Here is a 20,139-nt window from a genome sequence, read left to right on the forward strand (position 1 = left end):
AGGCACGCCCGCAGAAGGCGAGCGCGTGCTGTGCAGCGTGGGTTGCTCCACCCATAGATTGGAGTGCGCGAGCGCAGGAGGGGAAAGGCCAGGGAAGCCATCAGCCACATCGCCCTCCCCTTAAAAAACCTCCCTCACCTGGGGGCGGAGCTTTCGAAGCTCGCCCACTCCCTCCCACCCTCGCAACCATCACCGCCGCCCACCGTTCCCACCGCCGCCGCCTCTATATCTCCTCCCTTCCCCCTCGCATGCCCCGCTCGCCGCCGCCACTTCCCCCTCTTCCTCCTCCTCCTCCCGCCCCCAAGTGAACCGCGGCGCTCCCTCCGCCGCGGCCGCATCGCTTCCTCGCGCAGCCGCCGCCGCCGCCGCGAGATCTCCGGCTGCCCGCGCCATGGTCGCCGCCTCCGGCCTCGCGCTGCCGCGGGCGGCCGCACCCAGCCCGGCGCGCACGCGCGCTGGCCTCTGGCCCGGCTTCCTCCGATTCGTGCCGCCGGTGGCGCTGCCACCGCAGCAGCTCCGGTGCTGCGCGTCCACAGTCGACGATGGCGTGGTGTCCGCAGAGGCCTCCAAGCCCCGCCTCCCCAGGTAACTCCGGTGCCTCTGCCCATCTATGAACCCCATTCACGAAATGGTCGGGCTGCCGTGACGCGATTGCTGAAGGTGGGCTGCAGACGGTGTGATTTTCGTGTTATTCGCATGCTGGCTGTGCTACAGCCGTTTATTTTTTGTGGGAATGGTGTGATTGTCACGAGATATACCTATTTTGGCTTTCCCAGTTTTTTCTGCCAAGGTTGGCACCAACTGCATAAGGTAGCTCTGGGACTTGCTTTTCTGCACGTATGGGTTATATGTCCTTCTTATGATCGAAATCCAGTAGTTCCATGTAGGCTGGGTGTCATAACTGTTCCGGATGTTCCATCCCTTGATGCTCTGACGGTGTCTGTAGCTTAGACGCCTCGAGTTGATGGTGCTACCGTGTCTCACCACTCACTGGAATAGGCCACCCTGATGTATAAAGTAAAGTCGACGGTAGGCCGTGGTTTCCCTGATTATTCACCTGGATCTGCATGTAATCAGCTTACTCATTAAATGTCATGGTGATTGCTCTATTTTTGTAGCTGCCACTGTATGGCAATACTTGTGTTGGCCCAACTGTATTGCCAGGATAAATTCTTTTATCTGCGCCTTTTAATCATAAAGCTACAATGTCCACCTGTCGGATGACCTCTATTAGACGAATGAAAATTGCAGAGTGGTTGGTATGGGCTCAAAGCTCGTTGGATGTGGATCGGCGATCCCAACACTTAGCATTTCAAATGATAGCCTTTCGAAAATAGTTGAAACGTCAGATGAATGGATTGCAGCTCGAACTGGGATTCGGAATAGGCGAGTTCTTTCAGGTAATTATGTTTCTGGCCTCTTTTTAATTCTCTCAATTAAGCAAAGCAACCAAATTAGGACAGTTGTGTTCCCCAGATTAAATATATACAGCTTATGTTCGTTGTTATTCAATTTTTGGTTGAGTGATAACTGATAACCGCTTGCAATGTGTGCAAACAGTTCGCTACATCATTTTTTATTCTAGACTAGAAGTAGACGACATGAATCCCAACGATTTTATTCTGTCAAAACACTTATGGAATATTTATATTATGTGTGAGAATTTTGGAGAGACTATATGAACAAAAAGAAAGAGATTATGAAGTAAAAATACAATGGTATCAAGCCTTATTATGTTGCCTGATTGTCTTAAAATTTGCATAAATAAATGCAGTATTTTTTGTGGTTTGACTATGATCTTCATATAACCAAATAGGCTTGGGACAGCATCTAGAAGAGTTCTTTTACCGTCCTTGGAGTGGTACCATTGATTAAAACATGAGGTACTACAAATTGGTACTTTAGGTACCAAAATATGGTACCTTTTGGTACTTTGCCAAGGACTCTGAAAAACATCAACCTAGAAATTGATTCCTGTCTACATTGATAGATCTCAACAGAAAACTGTTGATAGTTGTTGGAAGTTTGTGTGATATTACTAATCTTCTAGATATGTGGGTAATAGCATTTAAAGCTGGTGTCTCTGTCAGCTGGAAATTATATTTTATTGTCACAATTTTAGGTGCAATATGTTCTTACTTTTGCTTTATTACCTCATTTTTCTACTTTTCCAATGTTGACAGGAGATGAAACATTGCGGGGGCTCTCAATACAAGCAGCACAAAAGGCACTTGAGATGGCTCAAGTAAAAGCTGAAGATGTTGACCTTGTTCTCCTTTGTACATCTACTCCAGATGATCTGTTTGGAGGTGCTGCTCAGGTATTATGTGACACATTTAAGCATTTGTACATTTGTTATTGATATAATAAATATAGCCTTTTGGGTTTTGTTTTCCATACACAAGAAGCCTCGTATGGCTCCTAGAATGGTGAAGCACGTCTCTGCAAAAAAGTTCAAAAAAATTTTGCTTAATCTTTCGAAATTAAAACCAAGTATTTGGAAATGTTGAATGCTAATATCAAGCTATGCGCATTATTAAACATGGCCTATGGTCCTGTACTACTTTTTTTTTCAATTTTTTGCCAGCATTATGAAGCTACTGCCCATTTATACTTTCAGCAGGCACCATCTTTTGCTTGAGAGTCAGTGTCTGCTTTACACTTTTACTGTATCTATCATAAGCCGGGCCTGTGAAAGGGTATGATTATCTTGTTATACACTATTAAGGAATTTGTTATTGGTATAACTGCTCCTTATATTGTCTTGTTTTCTGTTCAGTACTATCAGCATGTTAAGCACCGAATCTGTTTTTGTGTTTTCTTTAAAGAAAATCAATTCATGCACATATATTTACAAAATCATTTGTATAATGCAAGCAGGTGCTGACAGAAGTGGGGTGCACAAATGCATTTGGATTTGATATTACAGCTGCCTGCAGTGGATTCATTGTTGGCTTAATCACAGCTACGCGTTTTATCAAAGGTAATTCAGTATTAAATATTTAGTACTTGGTGCAGATGCTTTGTCAAAATCCGTATATCATTTGGGTAATACATGTCATCGTTGTAGGTGGGGGTCTTCGGAATGTCCTTGTAGTTGGTGCAGATGCTCTTTCAAAATTTGTAGATTGGACAGACAGAGGTACATGCATCCTTTTTGGAGATGCTGCCGGTGCTGTGTTGGTTCAGGTACAGCTTACTTACCTGTGTAAATATTGATATTCTTCCCCTTTCCCAGTAAATTAGTTAATGTTCCATGGCTAAATCTGATTGAAACGTAGATCGATCTTTGTTTAGTAAAAACTTGAGGCTCTTTTGATTACAAATCTTTCTCCAAATTCTTTTGTCCAACTTCTTAATTTCAGAATTTTGCAGGCTTGCAGTGCTGATGAAGATGGCTTGCTAGGTTTTTGTGTTCAGAGTGATGGCAATGGACAAAAGTGCGACTTCCTTTTGAAAATTTTGAGATACTGGCAGTCCATGCTAAGTGTATGTTGGCTTACTTGGTTTCTCTTAATTTACATAGGCACCTAAATGCTGTAACATCGAATGATGAGTCGATCTTGTCCAATACCAATGGTATTCCTGGATTTCCACCAAAGAAGGCAACCTACTCATGCATTCAAATGAACGGAAAGGAAGTTTTCCGCTTTGCTGTGCGATGTGTGCCGCAGTCCATTGAGAAGGCTCTTGAAGAAGCTGGTTTGCCTGCCTCCAGTATCGATTGGTTGTTGTTACATCAAGTGAGTGTCCTTACTAAGAATATACTTTACCTGAAGCATTGCTGTTCTAAATGATCTTCTATTATCCAGGCTAATCAGCGGATTATTGATGCTGCTGCCAGTCGTTTAGATATCCCATCTGACAAGGTTATTTCAAATCTTGCTAATTACGGCAACACCAGTGCGGCATCCATCCCATTAGCATTGGATGAGGCTGTTCGCAGCGGCAAGGTGAAGACCGGTGATATTATTGCGGCATCAGGTTTTGGAGCTGGACTTACCTGGGGTTCCGCCATTATCAAATGGGGCTAATTATTCCATGTGAAGTCGTGAACCATGGCAACAGATGAACGAGATTGCTTCAAAGGCTCTGTATTGGCCTTGGGGGCCCTATATTTAGTGGTTCATTTACCCATTTCTCTGTGCAACGTTTTCCTTTCGCATCTGTCAGTCTTTCTTGCACATGAAAAATTAGTGGCATTTTTCCTTATTCGTCTATTCCTTTGGCTCATTACACAGCTCAGTTTTCCATGTGGCTAGCAGAAAGCTTGTAATGTAGATCGCAGTAGTTTTGAGTTGATGGAAATATTTGCATTTTGCGTGGAGATGACAATGGCGCACTACAGAGGAGATTACACTGTAAAGTTGATGGGCCTTTTTTGTTGGGAAGTTTTACTGAGCTTATGGTCGATCTTGTGGCCCCAAGCAATAAGCATGTACAAGGAGAGATGGGCATCTGATGTAGGACGATAAACCGTATATTTTGTTTTTGCTTTTGTTGTGCTCCATGCGGTAAAAAAAAAGCCGTGACCTTTTGGGTTGTTCATTGTTACATCAGATTGGCACACAAAGAATAGTATTGCGTGAATTTCAACCCGAGTTGAATTGTTGGTATTGGAGTTTACTACGATACAGATAAGCTCATATGCAGCGATATCCACAAGTCTCTGATTTGGCGGTATCATAGCTCCCCCTCAACTTAAGGCATCAACATAATCCCCTCTTGATTTTAGCGGAAAGTTCTAAATTTGATTGGCTGCAAGCCTGTAGCCAACATAAGACCTCGTGTAGAAGTAGTATTTCATGAGCGATACTGGATTCAACATTAGAGTGCACTCGAGTAGAAATTAGAAATTTTGTACTTGACGGTTTCTGCACACACACACACACACACACACACACACCCAGACCAGTTTTTTGTTAGAAGAACCTTCAGAGATCACTTTATGAGTTATGATCTACATTTGAATTCAGCACATTTTTATCAACTTGGAACGCGAACGCGGAAACAGAAGACATGAAAACGACAAATAAATAAATACCCAAAAAAAACACTTCCATTGCCGGGATTTGAACCCGGGTCGCCTGGGTGAAAGCCAGGTATCCTAACCGGACTAGACGACAATGGATTTGTGCAGATGCAATGTCTCAAGTTTATTTGTCTGGTTACTTCGCACATCTTATCAACACGAGAGCACATTCACCATTCCAGTTTTGCCATACACTAGAAGAGGTTGAGAGAAGGCATCCAGCATTCCAACCGCTCAAACCTGCATTCCTACCCAATGGCTGGCCTCGGCCTTCCCAGCAGCGGCCTTGCGGTGCCAGAGAATGCCATCTGTGTTGTGAGCCATGCGGAGAAGAAGCGCGAGATAGCCTCATAAAGAGGTGGAGGTTGCGAAGACAAAGCATCCCAAGAGGTGGAGGATGCCACGGAGGCCGACCCCGCGAGCAGGAAGCTCTTCGTCCACGACCTCGGGTGGGGCGCTGGGCGCCGGCGCCCCGACCTCCGCTCCACGTTCTCACGCTTCGGCTCCCGCCGCTCTTCCGCTTCCGTCGCTCTACGCTCCCGCTCTGCGTTCTCACGCGTCCTCTTCCGCTTCCGCCGCCCCAAGCTCCAAATCGGAGGTCGTGTTGCTTTCTGCCACCTCGCCGCCTCAGGTTCGTCGAGTGCCCGCGCGGACCCCGGGGCGGCGACACCGTCGCGTGCTCCCAGTCCCAGGCCGGCTCCCGCGTCGTGGAGCTGCGGCTGCCCCGGAGCGCGGCGAAGGACCTGGCGGAGGACCGCGCAGCGCTGCTGGCGCTGCGGGGCGCGTCGTCCTTCCGTGGTTCCGTGAGGAGAGCCGCGGCGGCAAGGCTGCCCAGCAACAGGAGCGTCGGGCTCCCGCTTCTGTCGTTGGCAGAAGCCGACCGAAGCGGAACGGGTTCCCCGCCCTGAACAGGGGCGGCGGGACTGGCGGGGGGTCGCCGCAAATATTGTTTTCAGATGGGTTCCTAACTTGGATCGCCATTAATAGTCGAGATCCAATTCGGAGTGTTTTGTGTAAAATATCATATGACAGTTTTACATTAAACACCCTAATTCGAATCGCGATTAATAGCTATGATCCAATCCAAAATGTTTTATATAAACATTGAATGCCAGTTTTACACTAAACCTCCTAATTTGGATCGCGATTATTAATCGCGATCCAAACTTTTTGCACATATCCCCTAACCAGCGCTTGCTATCCTCCCCGTTCTCTTCCACGGCGGCCATGGCCTCCCCTTCTCGTCCGCCGCTGTAGATCTTAGATGGCATAGTGGCTGACGTGGACGACGTCCTCGGTCCTGGCCGGAGGATGGGTCTTGTTCCTCACGCGTAGCTGCTGATACTCCCTGTACAGGAACCTCCTGTACCGCGGTGGCTCGCCGATCTTGGCCGTGAACTCCGGCAGCGGCTCGACCCACTTGTCGCCGTGCAGGTTGAAGAAGAACGCGAACGAGTGCCTGTGCACCGGCTTCCTCACCACCCGGTGCGTCGCGCTCTTCAACTTGTCGTTGCTCAGCACCTGCACCCAGAATCAGAAGAGACCCTTTTACAGAATCGTCCAAGGGTTCGTCATTCCGCAGATTATTGTCCATTGGTAGTGTAGTACGGTAGTACCTGTATGACGTCGCCGATGTTGACGACGATGCTGCCGTCGACGGGCTCCGCCGGGACCCACTCGCGGTCCTTGAGGATCTCTCGAGCCCCCCGACGCCGTCCTGCAAGATGAAGGTGACGCAGTTGCCGTCTTCGTGCTCGCTGAAGCCGACGTTCTCCTCCTCCGTCGCCGGGAAGTAGCGCTTCGCCGTCATGTGGTCGAACCCGCGGTCGTCGTTGTAGCCCCTGAGGAAGCCCGGCGGAAGGCCCATGCACTCGTTCAGGATCTCCTGGATGAGGAGCCCCAGCTCGGTGAGCTTGCGGTGGCAATCCTCCACTGTCTCTCTGAAGATGTCAATACGTGACGCATCAGGAAATTTCTTCGTTTCTCAGTAGATGTCAATATGCCTATCTGAATGATAACAGTGTACGAGTAATTGTTGACCAAATTACTCTCCAAAGTCAATTTACGCCTAAACATTGATCAAAATTAACAAATTTGAAACTTAAATACTAAAATTGGTTCATAGAACTAATCAGCCGAGATGATCGGTGGACCCAGTGCTCTGATATTCTTCAAAACTTCGCAAATTTGCATTCAACTTACCTGAATCCAGCTGGCTCAGCGGGGTACATGTTGAACCCGAGCTTCGGGTCAAACACCACCAGGTACTCGTTCTTGTCGGTCGAGTGCGCCGGCTGCCGCCCGTAGCCGGCCGGGAGGGGCGCCTCGGACCCCGCGGCCAGCCGGACCTTGGCCTTCTCCTCGTCCGGCAGCGCGAAGAACGCGGCCGACAGCTCGAGCGCGCGCGCCAGGAGCTCAGCTGGCACGCCGTGGTTGACGGCGCGGAAGAAGCCGTGCGTCCGGCACGCCTCCCGCACGGCCTCAGTGGCGCGGGCGATGCCGCCCTCGTCCCCGGTGAGGAAAGGCGCCAGGTCCACCACGGGGAGCGCGCCACCGGCTGCCATGCCGATCGCTGCGGGTGGTGCGTTCGTTGGAAGAAGATGCGATTGGGAATTTATGCGCTACCTAGATGGATGCTAACGGTCGTGGTCGTGATCGTGATCGTGACTCTGGTACGAGACAAGAGGAAAGCTTAGAAAGAGAAAGAAGAAGTCTTTCAACAACTTATGATCGGTGCGTATTGATCCAACAACTTGTAAACTTCGTGCATCTACATTCCAAGCTTTACAACAGCATGTATTGGATATGGCATATCGCAAGGGAAGGCTATATTCGCGCCACAATAAATAATTGAGCATTAAAAGCTCAAGCCAAGAACCTTTATATTAGAATCCGAAGGATATTTCCTCAAACAGAAAAGTGAAAATGGTATTCTAACTTAACGAAATAATCTTATATGCACTTTTAAAATCTTAAAAAATCCAGTAAAAGGTGAGTGTATTTATGGCCCCTACTTTTGTTATATAATTCCAGCAATACCCCTACCTACCTAGAATATCCGTGGGATATTCTAGTTTTTTGGTCATTTCCGAACGTTGACGTGTACAAATTGTTCATAAACACGCTCTTCATGTGATATCGAGGTTCCGCAAAACCCTCAATCTTTCATCTGGGGTATTCGCGCCGTCGAAGGTTGTGCAACTGATTCCTTTGTCATCCATAAGTCAGCCTTTACCTCCGACACGCTTGCCACGTGCCTACACGGTTGGTCCATCCTCGCGCGAAGCTTGCAATGCGACCTTCGCGCGTTCAACCAAGCGCGAACCTTCAACCATCACTGAAAGGGCCAATCCTGTGAGACAAATCAAAAAACCGTGTAATGATTTTTTGATCGCCCAAAGGTTCCACGAAACCTTCGGCATATCCTTCGGCTATATCTTCTCGGGGATGGCGATCCCCAACACTTTACTTCAAAATTAAAAAGCTATCGGCATCGGAGATGAGACCTATTTTATTTTTTATATAGAATTAGTTTTTTTATTCTGAACAATTTGTATGGACAACAGACCCGTTCACCCCATTTATATGATTTTAAGTATAGACAAAGTATTTTTTTAATTCAATTAAAATGTACTTTTGGTCTAAGTAAATGAAATTAAATAATTCATTAAGGCTATCTTTATATTGTGCATCAATAGTCAATATGACTCGAATGTTTCATTGGGACAATTATTTTTTGTTTCGAGCTACTTTGGCTCTTTATTAATTTTTAGAAAGAAATTAATTTCCTAAAAGTGAGATGAGAAAATAAAAAAATTATGGCAGAATACAAGCCGTTTACACCCCCTCCGATCCAGTGTAGTAAAAAACATCGCTGTTTGTAACGCTTGGACTGTAGATGTACCAATTTACTAAGTTATTATACTAAGTTGAGCTATTACACGTTGTTGGACTAATCTGCACCCACACACCAAGTTGCTATAATGATGGACGTAATTTAGGCCTCGTTCGGCGGCAACGTAACCGTTCCAGGCTAGGAACGGTTTCAGGGCAGGAATCAGTGAATCCTGTCCCTTCACTTGATCCTGGCCTGGATCCGAGCCGCCTGGATCCGAGCCGGAGGGTCAGACTAGTGGCTGCGTTCCGGGCCATGGAATCCAGTTTCCGTTCCGAGCCGGACCAAAAAGAACGGTGATTTCATCGTGGGCCTGGTTTCGAAACGGACCGCTTCAAACCACCCGGAATGAGCCCCCGGAACGGCCCGTTCCGAGGAAACCGAACGGGGTCTTACTCTTTTTAAATCCTGATGCATCGTGGAGTTCTCTTCTCCTCATCTCAATAACACACTTTTTTTTTGTCATCTCTCCTAGCTCTTCCCTTCCCGTATCCGTTCATCATCTCCGACGAGGTTAGGAGAGGCGGTTGTCCAAAGAGGGTTAAAATGTCAAGTGTTGGTTAGGCTTTATGGAGGAAAAAAAATGCTCCAGCTGCGAAGAAATATCGTTTCACAATTCAAGAAGACAAAATAAATGTTCCCTAAGAAATAAAAAATGTTCACAAGTTCGTTGACCTATACGATTTGTAACATCTCCAGGTGGTAGGTTAGGAACAGTGCGAAGCAACTTCAGGTCTGCACTACGAGGCGATGATGCTGTAGCCGGATATATAACATTTTTCTCAAGCAAATTGTTTTTATCTCAAATTTCACAGCCCCAGTTTTCGTAACAACATCCGGAAGAGTGGAACTTCGGATTGCTGGAACAGACCGTGCAGCTCCTATACATTTCTGCGATCGAAACCAATTCCCCAGGCTAGATGGCATAGTGGGTGATGTGGTTGGGGACGACGTCCTCGGGCCTGGACGGTGGATGGATCTTGGCCCTCATCCGCATCTGCACGTACTCGTTGAACACGAATCCCCTGTAGCGCGGCGACTCGCCGATCTTCGTCGTGAACTCCGGCAGCGGCTCGATCCATTTGTCGCCGTGGATGTTGAAGAAGAACGCGAACGAGTGCCTGTGCACCGGCTGCTTCCTCACCACCCGGTGCGTCGGGCTCTTCAACTTGTTGTTCCTCAGCACCTAACCACCAACGCCGCTTGATCAATCAGATCAAAACGACATGATGATCTGTTCGTGGGACAGTGTTAGTTGTTCTGTACTGTACGTACCTGTATGACGTCGCCGATGTTGACGATGATGCTGCCGTCGACGGGCTCCGCCGGGACCCAGTCGCCGTCCTTGAGGACCTCGAGGCCCCCGACGCCGTCCTGGATGACGAAGGTGATGCAGTTGCCGTCCTCGTGCGCGCTGAGGCCGTTGTTCTCCTCCTCCGTCGCCGGAAAGTAGCGCATCGCCGACATGAAGTCGAAGCCGCGGTCGCCGTTGTAGTCCCTGAGGAACCCCGGCGGCAGGCCCATGCACTCGTTCAGGACCTCCTGGACGAGCAGCCCCAGCTCGGTGAACTTGGCGTAACACTCCTCCACTGCTTCTCTGATTTTGTGAAGCATTCGGGGAAAAAAAGTAAATTACGTCCACCGTATAGCAACTTGGTGCGTGGGTGCAGATTAGTCCAACAACTTGTAAATAGCTCAACTTAGTACAATAACTTGGTAAATTGATACATCTACAGTACAAACATTACAAACAGCGATGTGTTTGACTACACCGGATCGGAGGGGGTGTAAACAGCTTGTATTCCGTCATATTTTTTATTTTCCCATCTCACTTTTAGGGAATTAATTTCTTTCTAAAAATTAAGAAAGAGCCCAAGTAGCTCGAAACAAAAAATAATTGTCCCATTGAAACATTCTAATCATATTGACTATTGATGCACAGTATAAAGATAGCCTTAATGAATTGTTTAATTTCTTTTACTAAGGCTAAAAGTATATTTTAAATTAAATTAAAAAATACTTTGTCTATACTTAAAATCATATAAATGGGGGTGAACGGGTCTGATGTCCATACAAATTGTTCAGAATAAAAAAAACTAATTCTATATAAAGAAATAAAATAGGTCTCATTTTGATAGTTTTTTAATTTTGGAGTAAAGGTTCTTGTCTTAGCTAAATACATCAGCTTTTAATGCTCAATTATTTATTCTGGCGCGAATACACCGTTCCCTTGCGATCGGGCATGTCCAATAACATGCCGTTTTAAAGCTTGGACTGTAGATGCACGAATTTACCAAGTTATCATACTAAATTGAACATTTTACTCAAGAAAATTCCTTTTAGAAATTCAGATGAACAATCTCTTTAGGCGTCCAAATTTGTATTTCGAGGACTGACCTGAATCCGGCTGGCTCAACGGGGTACTCGTTGAACCTGAGCTTCGGATCAAACACCAGCACGTACTCGTGCTTGTCGCCCGAGTACGCCGGCTGCCGCGCGTAACCAACCGGGAGGGGCACCATGGTCCCCTCGGCCGGCCGGGCCCTGGCCTTTCTTTTAGTGTATATGTTTTGTATATAATTTTGTATTTAAATAAATTATATAATTTTCGGTTTAGCTTAAGCAACTATAATTTGGACCTTATTGATACAATTAACAAGTTTAAGAATTTTAATATGTATTTTTAAAGTTTGAGGATTTGGATGGTACTATGAGTCAACTTTAAGATTCGGTGGTGTTCATGCTGATGTCCTAGCAAGATAGATGGGCCTCAAGCATCATCGACTTAACTTTTGGATGAAGAAAAATAACCAGAAGTCAGCCCACCAGCACCTTGGCGGCCAATCCAGTCCAGGCCTCGACTTGCGCCACCAGCAGCCAAAGGACCCGGCCCGGCAAATCTATTCATTGCGCGCGCGAGTAGGATGAGCGGCATCGCAGAAGAACACCGTCGTGCTTCTATTCATCTCCCTCTTTGAGTTCGGCGGCGACTAGAATTCGAGATTTTCGGGATAGGGGTTGCCGGTGTCCGGTGGCCACCGATGATCTTAGAAGAGGGGGGGGGGGGTGAGGTAGGGAAGCCCGGCGGTGGAGACAGGTTGCAATGGCGGTGGGAACACCATCGGTCGCTAGAGATCGGGGAAAATTGGTAGGCCAGGACTAGAGCCAGGGAGCTCGACGTCGCTGGTGGGGGCGCTGCTGCGATTGGATGAGTTTCAATAGCAGCTGCCATCAATAGACGCTTCTCCCCCCGCCGCCGCGTCCTTCACGGTGACACGGTCGGACTCGGAGTAACCGAAGGAGGGAGGAGATTGGGAAATGAAGGCCTCGTTGACGGGCGTAGCTAGGCGTCATCGAAGGTGACCTGGACACCGTGGCTTACGAAGAAGCGGTCACGAACTTCCCTTGTCCCGCGCTGCCCACCATCACCGTCTCCGGCGGCCGCCGGAACCGCGACCGGCCTCTGCCCCCGTCCTAGCAAGCTCTCCACCGCCCCCGCGCCATCCCAAGAACTGCGGTGGGTTTGGAACAGTGCGAAGTGATTTCAGGTCTGCAAGACGTGGTGATGATGCTGTAGCCGGAGAACAATTTGCTCAAGGAATTTGCTTTTATCTCAAATTTGATAGCCCCCGTTTTCGTAACAACATCTGGAACCACGAATTGCTGTAACAGACTAACAGACCATGCAGCTCTCATGCATTACTGCAATCGAAACCAATTTCCCAGCAGGCTAGATGGCATAATGGGTTATGTGGACGACGTCCTCGGGCCTGGACGGTGGATGGGTCTTGTTCCTCATCCGCAGCTGCTGGTACTCATTGAACACGAACCCCCTGTAGCGCGGCGCCTCGCCGATCTTCGTCGTGAACTCCGGCAGCGGCTCGATCCACTTGTCGCCGTGGATGTTGAAGAAGAACGCGAGCGAGTGCCTGTGCACCGGCTTCCTCACCACCCAGTGCGTCGCGCTCTTCAACTTGTTGTTGCTCAGCACCTACCCACCACCGTCGATCAAAGGTTCAAAAATCAAAACGACATGATCCGTTCTTTGGACAGTGTGGCTCTGCAGGTACCTGTATGACGTCGCCGATGTTGACGATGATGCTGCCGTCGACGGGCTCCGCCCGGACCCACTCGCCGTCCTTGAGGACCTCGAGACCCCCGACACCGTCCTGAGGCCGTTGTTCTCCTCCTCCGTCGCCGGGAGAAGTAGCGCAGCGCCGCCATGAAGTCGAAGCCACGGTCGCCGTTGTAGTCCCTGAGGAACCCCGGCGGCAGGCCCATGCACTCGTTCAGGACCTCCTGGACGAGCAGCCCCAGCTCGGTGAACTTGGTGTAACACTCCTCCACTGCTTCTCTGATTTTGTGAAGCATTCGGGGGGGGGGGGGGGGGGGGGGAATCCCTTAATTTTAGAAATCCTGCTGAACAATTTAGACGTGCCAATTTGTATGTCGACTGACCTGAATCCGGCTGGCTCAGCGGGGTACTCGTTGAACCCGAGCTTCGGATCAAACACCAGCACGTACTCGTGCTTGTCAGCCGAGTGCGTCGGCTGCCGCGCGTAGCCCGCCGGGAGGGGCGCCACGGTCCCCTCGGCCGGCCGAGCCCTGGCCTTCTCGTCGTCCGGCAATGCAAAAAACGCGGCCGACAGCTCGAGCGCGCGCGACATGACCTCTGCCTGCACGCCGTGGTTGACGGCGGGGAAGAAGCCGTGCGTCCGGCACGCCTCGCGCACGGCCTCGATGGCGCGGACGACGCCGCCCCTGCCGCCGTCGTCTTCGTTGAAGAAAGGCGCCAGATCCACCATGGGGAGAGCGCCGCCGGCAGCCATGTCTCTGTCGCCTTGGTTACACGAATGACCATGAGATCATTTGGAAGCGCACTGAACCTGTCCTGTTATTGTGTAGCTCCTTCACCAGTGTAACGTGACCCTTGTGTTCCACTCCCCTTCCCCCTTTCCGTTTTTCTTTCTCACAGGGTGCTGTGCTTGCCATGAATAAATGGGCAGCCGCTTGTAACTTGTGCCTTGGCAGCTTCGTGCCAATACAAAGTTGAAAAAAAGAACACCACGGGGAGCGCGCCGCTGCTGGCCGCCATGCTTGTCGCCTCTGGTTACACGATTGAGATGCCACAAGACGAGCGTACATATGGCCATATTGTTCACTGTCTTTGCTACTAGACAACAAGCCTCGTTTAAATGTGAGATCCGCCGGCTCTGCAGCATCGTTTCCTTTAATATTTCTCTCACCTGCACGGCTGCACCAAAAGCGATACTGTATCTATACGCTGTACATACACTGGGTTCATGGCAGACCTTCCGCTCGAAGACACCACTCTAGTCTGCATCTGATATCAGAACCGCGATACTTCGTTATTGGATTTGTTCAGTGGAGTTATCTAGAGCACAATGGTACTACTCTCGGGAAGGTAAATTCCATCCGCAATTTCAGATCTGTTCCATCTCTTTCCCCGCCTATTCTTGTAGCTGTGCTGCTTGTTGATGTTGTAGTTATCTTGGTTGTGCTCGCTTAAATGTGTTGCCTTTTCTTTGTAATTGAAGTATGCACTTTATTCTAAATGCCTGTGCATTGCTACTACGGATGGCTAGAATATGATCAGGCTCATTGACATTTATAAGAGAACTTTTGCGTAATAAGTTTAGAAAGATCTTTACCCTTACCCTTACGTTGTGAGCTCATTTTTCGAAACATAGATTTAGAGCAGCAACTGTATAAAATATAGTTGTGAGCTCATTTTTCAAGCATGTTTGAGAGCTACTGCAGAATGTTATCTCGTTTACCTATTGATCGAGCTTCTTATTATTGCTGCGACTTCCACTTGCTTAGTTCTGCTTTCCAAAATTCTGCACAAGAAAAATGAAGAAGTAGATAAATTATCGCAATAAAAAAGTTCATCGATTTCATAAAAAAGTTCACTAGAATATGGAGGTGCCCTGGATGCACCTGACTGCAGTGATTCCCCATTCCAAAATTGCTGAGTTCGAGCCATACCATGTAATTCGACAATTGTTGCAATATTGATACATAGACATATGAAAACAAACATCAATTAAATCTTATCTACACATATCACAAATATCTATCATCTGGATACACAAAATGGCAAACTAATAGAAGCTGGAAGCATTAACAATTTGCGAACTAATATCACGGTACAACTTGCGAATTAAATCCTCAGTATGATATGTGCAAGCCTTCAATCCTGACATGTATATCACGATAATTCCCAAGCAGCTATTCTACAAGCCACAAGTCATTTTGACACAGCGAGCCACCAGCAAAATAAAAAAAAAAGATTCCAAAATCAAAACAACCTGCCTATGGAAAACAACATTGGCAAAGCGCTTCTCGTAGGAAACTGAGATAAAACATTTATAGCCAAACCATGCCACAAATTCTAAAGTACGTTTTCAAAATCTACTCTATAAGATCAACAAAATCACTTAACATGCAGCAACATAAATCCACTACCCAGAAAAAGAATTTTTTATCTTTGTGTAGCTGCAGCATGGACCTCCTAAATCGCCTCCCTCCTCTAAACCACGAGTGCTCGGACGGTCAGATCCATGTGTTGGCTTATCCTCCGCAGCACATGAACTCAGTGTTCAGATACATATGAGCAGGAAATTCTTTCACCCTCGAAATCCATAAGCAAGTAAATCTACCAATGTAACCTATATGAACCCCATAAATGTAGCAATCCATTAGGGGAAAAAAGGAAAGTGAATAGTAGACATGGACAAAACATCAATGGTGCGTCAGAACCAACATGCAAACAAATTAAACTTTATGCTCAACCATTACAGTGCAACAATTTACATACTTTAAGGAAACACATGAAAGGATATGGGCTTTGTCCATTCATTAGTTTGTTTTCTTAGTAAATTCAATCTGATGCTTTGCTTTTTAGGAATCCCACGAGTGCTGATGTCAATTGTATTATCAAGTTAATAAGAACTCTACACGAAGTTTACCCTTAATGGGGCCAACAAGCAAAGTCATTGATGGAGCAGATGTTTAACTTTGATAGCAACAACTACTAAATATAAATAATCAATTAGTGTTTGCATAGTTTTTATATTGTCCTATTGAGGGCTCGCGGAGCAAATGACATACTAATTGGAATAGAGTTTTTGCCCTGCTATGCACTGATTTAATTTGAATAGAAGATTGCCGGTTCCAATTAACAAAAATCATACAAAAATTAACCTTAACTTCAGAATCACCTAGATTAACTTTAGTAATGAGGATGAGGATACAGGATGCAATGTTTGAAAATAAAGGGAAATAAAAATTGAAGCCAATAGCAAGGATGGGTTCAATATGCAGATGGCTGTCTTTGAAGAAAAAGTTACAGAGCATTGCAAACCAACTTCTACCGGTAGATATGCCTATTGTTGCGCTCAGAATATGCTACCTAGACATCCATCCTATCTTCATGAAGTGCTTGAACCTTTCGTCCTTTGCAATCAGCAGATCCGAGAAGAAGACACATCCTGCACTGAACCCATCAAAGTAATAGAGGAGGGCATCATGCTCCCTCGATGATGTCCCCCGCAACAAGCAGGCTCTAGCTAGCGACACTTCCCTGTGGCATTCCATCTAACACAATGCAGACATTGCTGGTGGAACCGAAGCAGAGAAAGCTAACTATTTTCTTCATAAGGTGCAGTCGTTTCCTTCCAGAACTATTCATGGTGGTTCACTCGTCGACTATAGAGCAATCGTGGCTAAATCATCAGTTTCGCCTCCATGCCCTGTTCATGGGCAGCACACTTGGCAGTTATTATCGTGAGCTTGCACAACCAAAAACCTATTATTCAAACAATTAACTTGGTCTATAAAATAAAAATAGTCCAAGCCATTAACCAGAACTAAATATTGTGCAAATGTACTTATCTAAATTTGGTGACCTTATCTTGAACACTAATTATTTTTCTCTCAAAATAGATTAGCCAAACAGATTCTAAATAAGATTGTCATATTGGATAAAAATAAGAGGTAAAGTGAAATAAAATTCAATTAACCAAGAAGCAAACAATTGTGATCTGCTGGATTGCCTCCATCGAACTGGTAACAATAATGGGGGACAAATGAAAGAAATTTAAATATTTACATATGACAAAAAGGCAAGCAATATAAAGGAAATTTATGACCTTAGAAGCTCCTAGCAACTCCACCTTGCAACAAAAGCATAGAGAATAAGGAAGAGGATCATAGAAAATTCCAATCCCACCGTGTGAACGGAACACAGTTCATTGGAGAAACTGGACATCACTTGGATGGATAGAAAAAGATCCCAGAAGCTTGATGCTTGATCCACCCGATTGAAAATGAATCAAGAAAATAGTTTGCATGCTAAGAAAGTGAACTGAAATATCAATGATTAAGTGCTGTACCATTACCTCTATAATCGTGTAACAAAGAATTAACAGCTAGCAAGCAGATCATTACGAGAGACGGGAACAGCTAATAAGATAAATTAAATTTCCTAGCTAGTGGAAAATGGAAAGAAACTGAAACAGAAGCAACACCTTGAAGATTGCAGTATATTACACAACATATAACTTTTGCCACCGCAGTATATCACCTTTTCATGTATAATGAAGCCATCACAAACTGGGTACAATCTGCAGGATCTTATTGTAGGCATTTGCCACTGGTAACATCGCAACCCTCTGAACCATAGAATAAAGCATATTTTTTAGCTGTACTGATTTCTCAGCACCAAAAATGATTTCTTAAAGTATATAATCTGAATGCATGCAGAGACGAAACCAATATATGCCAGCACAGTGGTGATCATGTCTGCTTGCAAGCAATGCATAGGCTGCCTCCGTGATATCTTCTCAAGTGCTTGTAAGCATTGAATATGCGCAATCATGATCAGATAAAGTGAGCAATTCAGGTCATTGCCCGATCACGTTGCAAGAGCTTTTGGTTACCTGCTCAGCAACATATTGAGCAAAGTCCTCTATGCAGAACGAGAGCAGCTCGCAGAGTCCGTCAGCACCGCCATCAGCACGCCCTCCCCACGCTCTTTGTCATCTGATGGAATAAATCTCCATCACCATCACCGTCAACATGAGAACCAATTGAAACCATCCATACGAGCGTGTTAGCACAGGTCATCTCACCTTGAGATCCATCAATGGAGACGGAACCCCTCGAGGTAGGCGGCAGCGGGAACATCGAGGGCAGGCAGAGGGATTAGCTGCAAGGTTGGGGGTTTTGAGCTTTGGGCTCGGGTCGCTTGGAAGCACAAGCGGAGCCAATGGCTGAACGAGGGCTAGCATACGCGAAGGGGACGCCTAGTGGCCGGCAGCGCACAAGGACGTACTACGGCTATGCGGCGACGATGATGACATGGGAGAGGGGGGTAGTACTAACCGAGCATGGCGCACTTTCTTCCTGCTGTTGTCGGTTCCATGCGACTGGAGGGCGTCGGTTCCGCGAGTGGCCGGCTGGGGCGGAGAGAGATCGAAAAGTGGCTGCGTGGCAGCCCGTTGGCCACGCGATTGGAGGTCTCCGGATCCGGATGTGCGGTGCGGCATCGTTGGGCGGCCGGCTGGGGCGGAGAGAGGTTGGAGATCTGTGCGCAGAGAGCGGCAGCGCACCGGCCCATCAGTCCGTATGACTAGAGGTAGCCAGATCGGGGTGCGCGGGGCGGCGCTCGACGTCGAGCCGCGGAAGGCCGCGGCGAGGATGGCATCGCGTGGGGAGGGCTGCTGGTGGCGCGTTGGGGAGGGTGGCGGCGGCGGTTGCGGCACGGGGGATTAAGTCGCGAGGTGGAGCGTAGGGGATGGCGGCGGGGTTCGGAGGAAGTAACCGTCGATAGACGCGGGGTGAGAGATGCGGGGTTAGGGGTTATTTAACTATTTGCCATCCTTATGACCGGCACGTACTCATTTGCCATCCTTATTTTGACTCCTACATTTTTGCCACCCTTCTGCACACGAAGCTAATAAATTGCCAATTTCGCCGATGTGGCATGGCAAGTCAACTGACCAGTGTGGAAGGACCGTGCAAAAATACCATCATACCCCCTGTGTTGGATCAGTATGCCGTGCTCTGTCCATGTATTTCTACGACTGATGGGACCCACCCATCTTTTTCCACCTCCATCTCTTCTTCCTCGCGTTAAACTCCCACATTGACGGATCCTCCCCCGCCCTCCTGCGCCACCCACCTCCCCCGCTTCCCCTTCGTGCCGCCGCCCGCACCCCCGCCCGCACACCTCTGACGGCCACATGCTGCACGACACTGCACCTTCACGCCATGTGCCAGCTACCTAGCACTAGCTAGCTGCAGTATCAATGCATCTACAGTTGCAGTGAGGAGGGGCATGAGGAGATGCATCTGAGCGCAAACAAGGGATCGAGGGCTTGCGGTTCATGGTGACCGGCGGACAGGGCTTCGTCGGTGCCGCGCTCTGCCTCGAGCTGCTCCGCCTCGGCGCCCGCGAGGTCCGGTCCCTCGACCTCCGCACCGCCACCCCCTGGTCCCAGAAGCTCGAACTTGGGCGTGGTCTCCGGCGCCATGAACACCCTCCGTGCATGCTCGAACGAGAAGGACGGTGCGGCGTCTGCGTCACCGCCCGGGCCAAGCAAGCCTGACCCCGCTCCTTCCGTGTCCGCGGCCGCCGAGGAACGCTGTCGAGCGCCGCAATGCACGCGCGACGCTACTTAGGCTCAGGCAGCAGCAAGCCAGCAACAGCCGCTCCCCCTCCTCCTCCCTTGCCGGAGAACTGCGGCCTTCTCCTCAGCCCTCTCCGCGGCCTTCTCCTCTGCCTTATTCTCGGCCTCCGTCACGGCCACCTCGGTCGTCGCCGCCGCTACGAGCGCGGCTTCTTGCTTCGTCTCGTTAGCCAGGCGCAGGTGCTGGCCTCCCTGTGCGACACGCTCATCGGCGTCTACGACGCCTCACGGAGGTAGGAGACGATGGGTGGATCCCACAGGGAGAGAGATAGAGGAAGAGATCAGAGTGGACTTGAGAGATAAGGCGGGTCGAGGAGGAGGGGGTGCGCGGTGCAGATGTACGGAAGGATCGGACGGTTAGGATGCGAAGTTGGCAAAACCATGGGGAGGCATAGCTACGGGGGTGAGACGTGGACACTAAATACTTTTTAGTATTAAAGATGTAGTTCACCTTATCAGTGTTCTGTTCCAGACTTGTATCTAGAACAAAATCCTTT

At 48.1% G+C, this 20,139-nt stretch overlaps 3 protein-coding genes, 1 non-coding gene and 1 pseudogene across 4 annotated transcripts; 1 reads left to right on the forward strand and 4 right to left on the reverse strand.

Annotated features, from left to right (window-relative positions):
- Positions 1-35: 35 nt before the first annotated feature.
- On the forward strand, positions 36-4,554 carry LOC112901391 (3-oxoacyl-[acyl-carrier-protein] synthase III, chloroplastic). Its single transcript, XM_025970300.1, has 8 exons — positions 36-585; positions 1,252-1,400; positions 2,184-2,320; positions 2,881-2,983; positions 3,071-3,189; positions 3,376-3,440; positions 3,527-3,743; positions 3,813-4,554. The coding sequence occupies exons 1-8, from the start codon at positions 392-394 to the stop codon at positions 4,032-4,034; spliced, it is 1,206 nt and encodes a 401-aa protein (XP_025826085.1). The 5' UTR covers positions 36-391; the 3' UTR covers positions 4,035-4,554.
- Positions 4,555-5,057: 503 nt separating this feature from the next.
- On the reverse strand, positions 5,058-5,131 carry TRNAE-UUC. The gene has a single exon. It is a non-coding gene; the product is annotated as a tRNA-Glu (tRNA).
- Positions 5,132-6,191: 1,060 nt separating this feature from the next.
- LOC112899088 lies at positions 6,192-7,599 on the reverse strand (annotated as a pseudogene).
- A 2,064-nt stretch (positions 7,600-9,663) lies between these two features.
- Positions 9,664-11,473, reverse strand: LOC112899087 (protein DMR6-LIKE OXYGENASE 2-like). The gene is made up of 3 exons (XM_025967422.1): positions 11,325-11,473; positions 10,203-10,524; positions 9,664-10,113 (listed from the first exon to the last, which is right to left on the reverse strand). Exons 1-3 carry the CDS (start codon positions 11,447-11,449, stop codon positions 9,844-9,846), a joined length of 717 nt encoding a protein of 238 aa, XP_025823207.1. The 5' UTR covers positions 11,450-11,473; the 3' UTR covers positions 9,664-9,843.
- A 1,065-nt stretch (positions 11,474-12,538) lies between these two features.
- Positions 12,539-13,848, reverse strand: LOC112899086 (flavanone 3-dioxygenase 2-like). Its single transcript, XM_025967421.1, is given in 5 exon segments — positions 12,539-12,918; positions 12,998-13,101; positions 13,104-13,128; positions 13,131-13,281; positions 13,386-13,848. Coding segments are annotated over 5 exon segments (912 nt in total). The 5' UTR covers positions 13,757-13,848; the 3' UTR covers positions 12,539-12,657.
- Between the last annotated feature and the right edge of the window lie 6,291 nt (positions 13,849-20,139).

Source organism: Panicum hallii, chromosome 7 (genome assembly GCF_002211085.1).
Source record: "Panicum hallii strain FIL2 chromosome 7, PHallii_v3.1, whole genome shotgun sequence".
Classification (NCBI taxonomy): Eukaryota; Viridiplantae; Streptophyta; class Magnoliopsida; order Poales; family Poaceae; genus Panicum; species Panicum hallii.

What these genes read in the sequence shown, in the direction of transcription:
- LOC112901391 (XM_025970300.1), top strand. Translation starts at nt 392, where the DNA reads ATGGTCGCCGCCTCCGGCCTCGCGCTGCCGCGGGCGGCCGCACCCAGC. An exon ending in TCCAAGCCCCGCCTCCCCAG is followed by an intron (nt 586 to 1,251) that starts GTAACTCCGGTG and finishes TGAAAATTGCAG; the next exon opens with AGTGGTTGGTATGGGCTCAA. An exon ending in AGCTACGCGTTTTATCAAAG is followed by an intron (nt 2,984 to 3,070) that starts GTAATTCAGTAT and finishes TCATCGTTGTAG; the next exon opens with GTGGGGGTCTTCGGAATGTC.
- LOC112899087 (XM_025967422.1), bottom strand. Translation starts at nt 11,449, where the DNA reads ATGGTGCCCCTCCCGGTTGGTTACGCGCGGCAGCCGGCGTACTCGGGC. An exon ending in GTTGAGCCAGCCGGATTCAG is followed by an intron (nt 10,525 to 11,324) that starts GTCAGTCCTCGA and finishes TCACAAAATCAG; the next exon opens with AGAAGCAGTGGAGGAGTGTT. An exon ending in ACATCGGCGACGTCATACAG is followed by an intron (nt 10,114 to 10,202) that starts GTACGTACAGTA and finishes GTTGGTGGTTAG; the next exon opens with GTGCTGAGGAACAACAAGTT.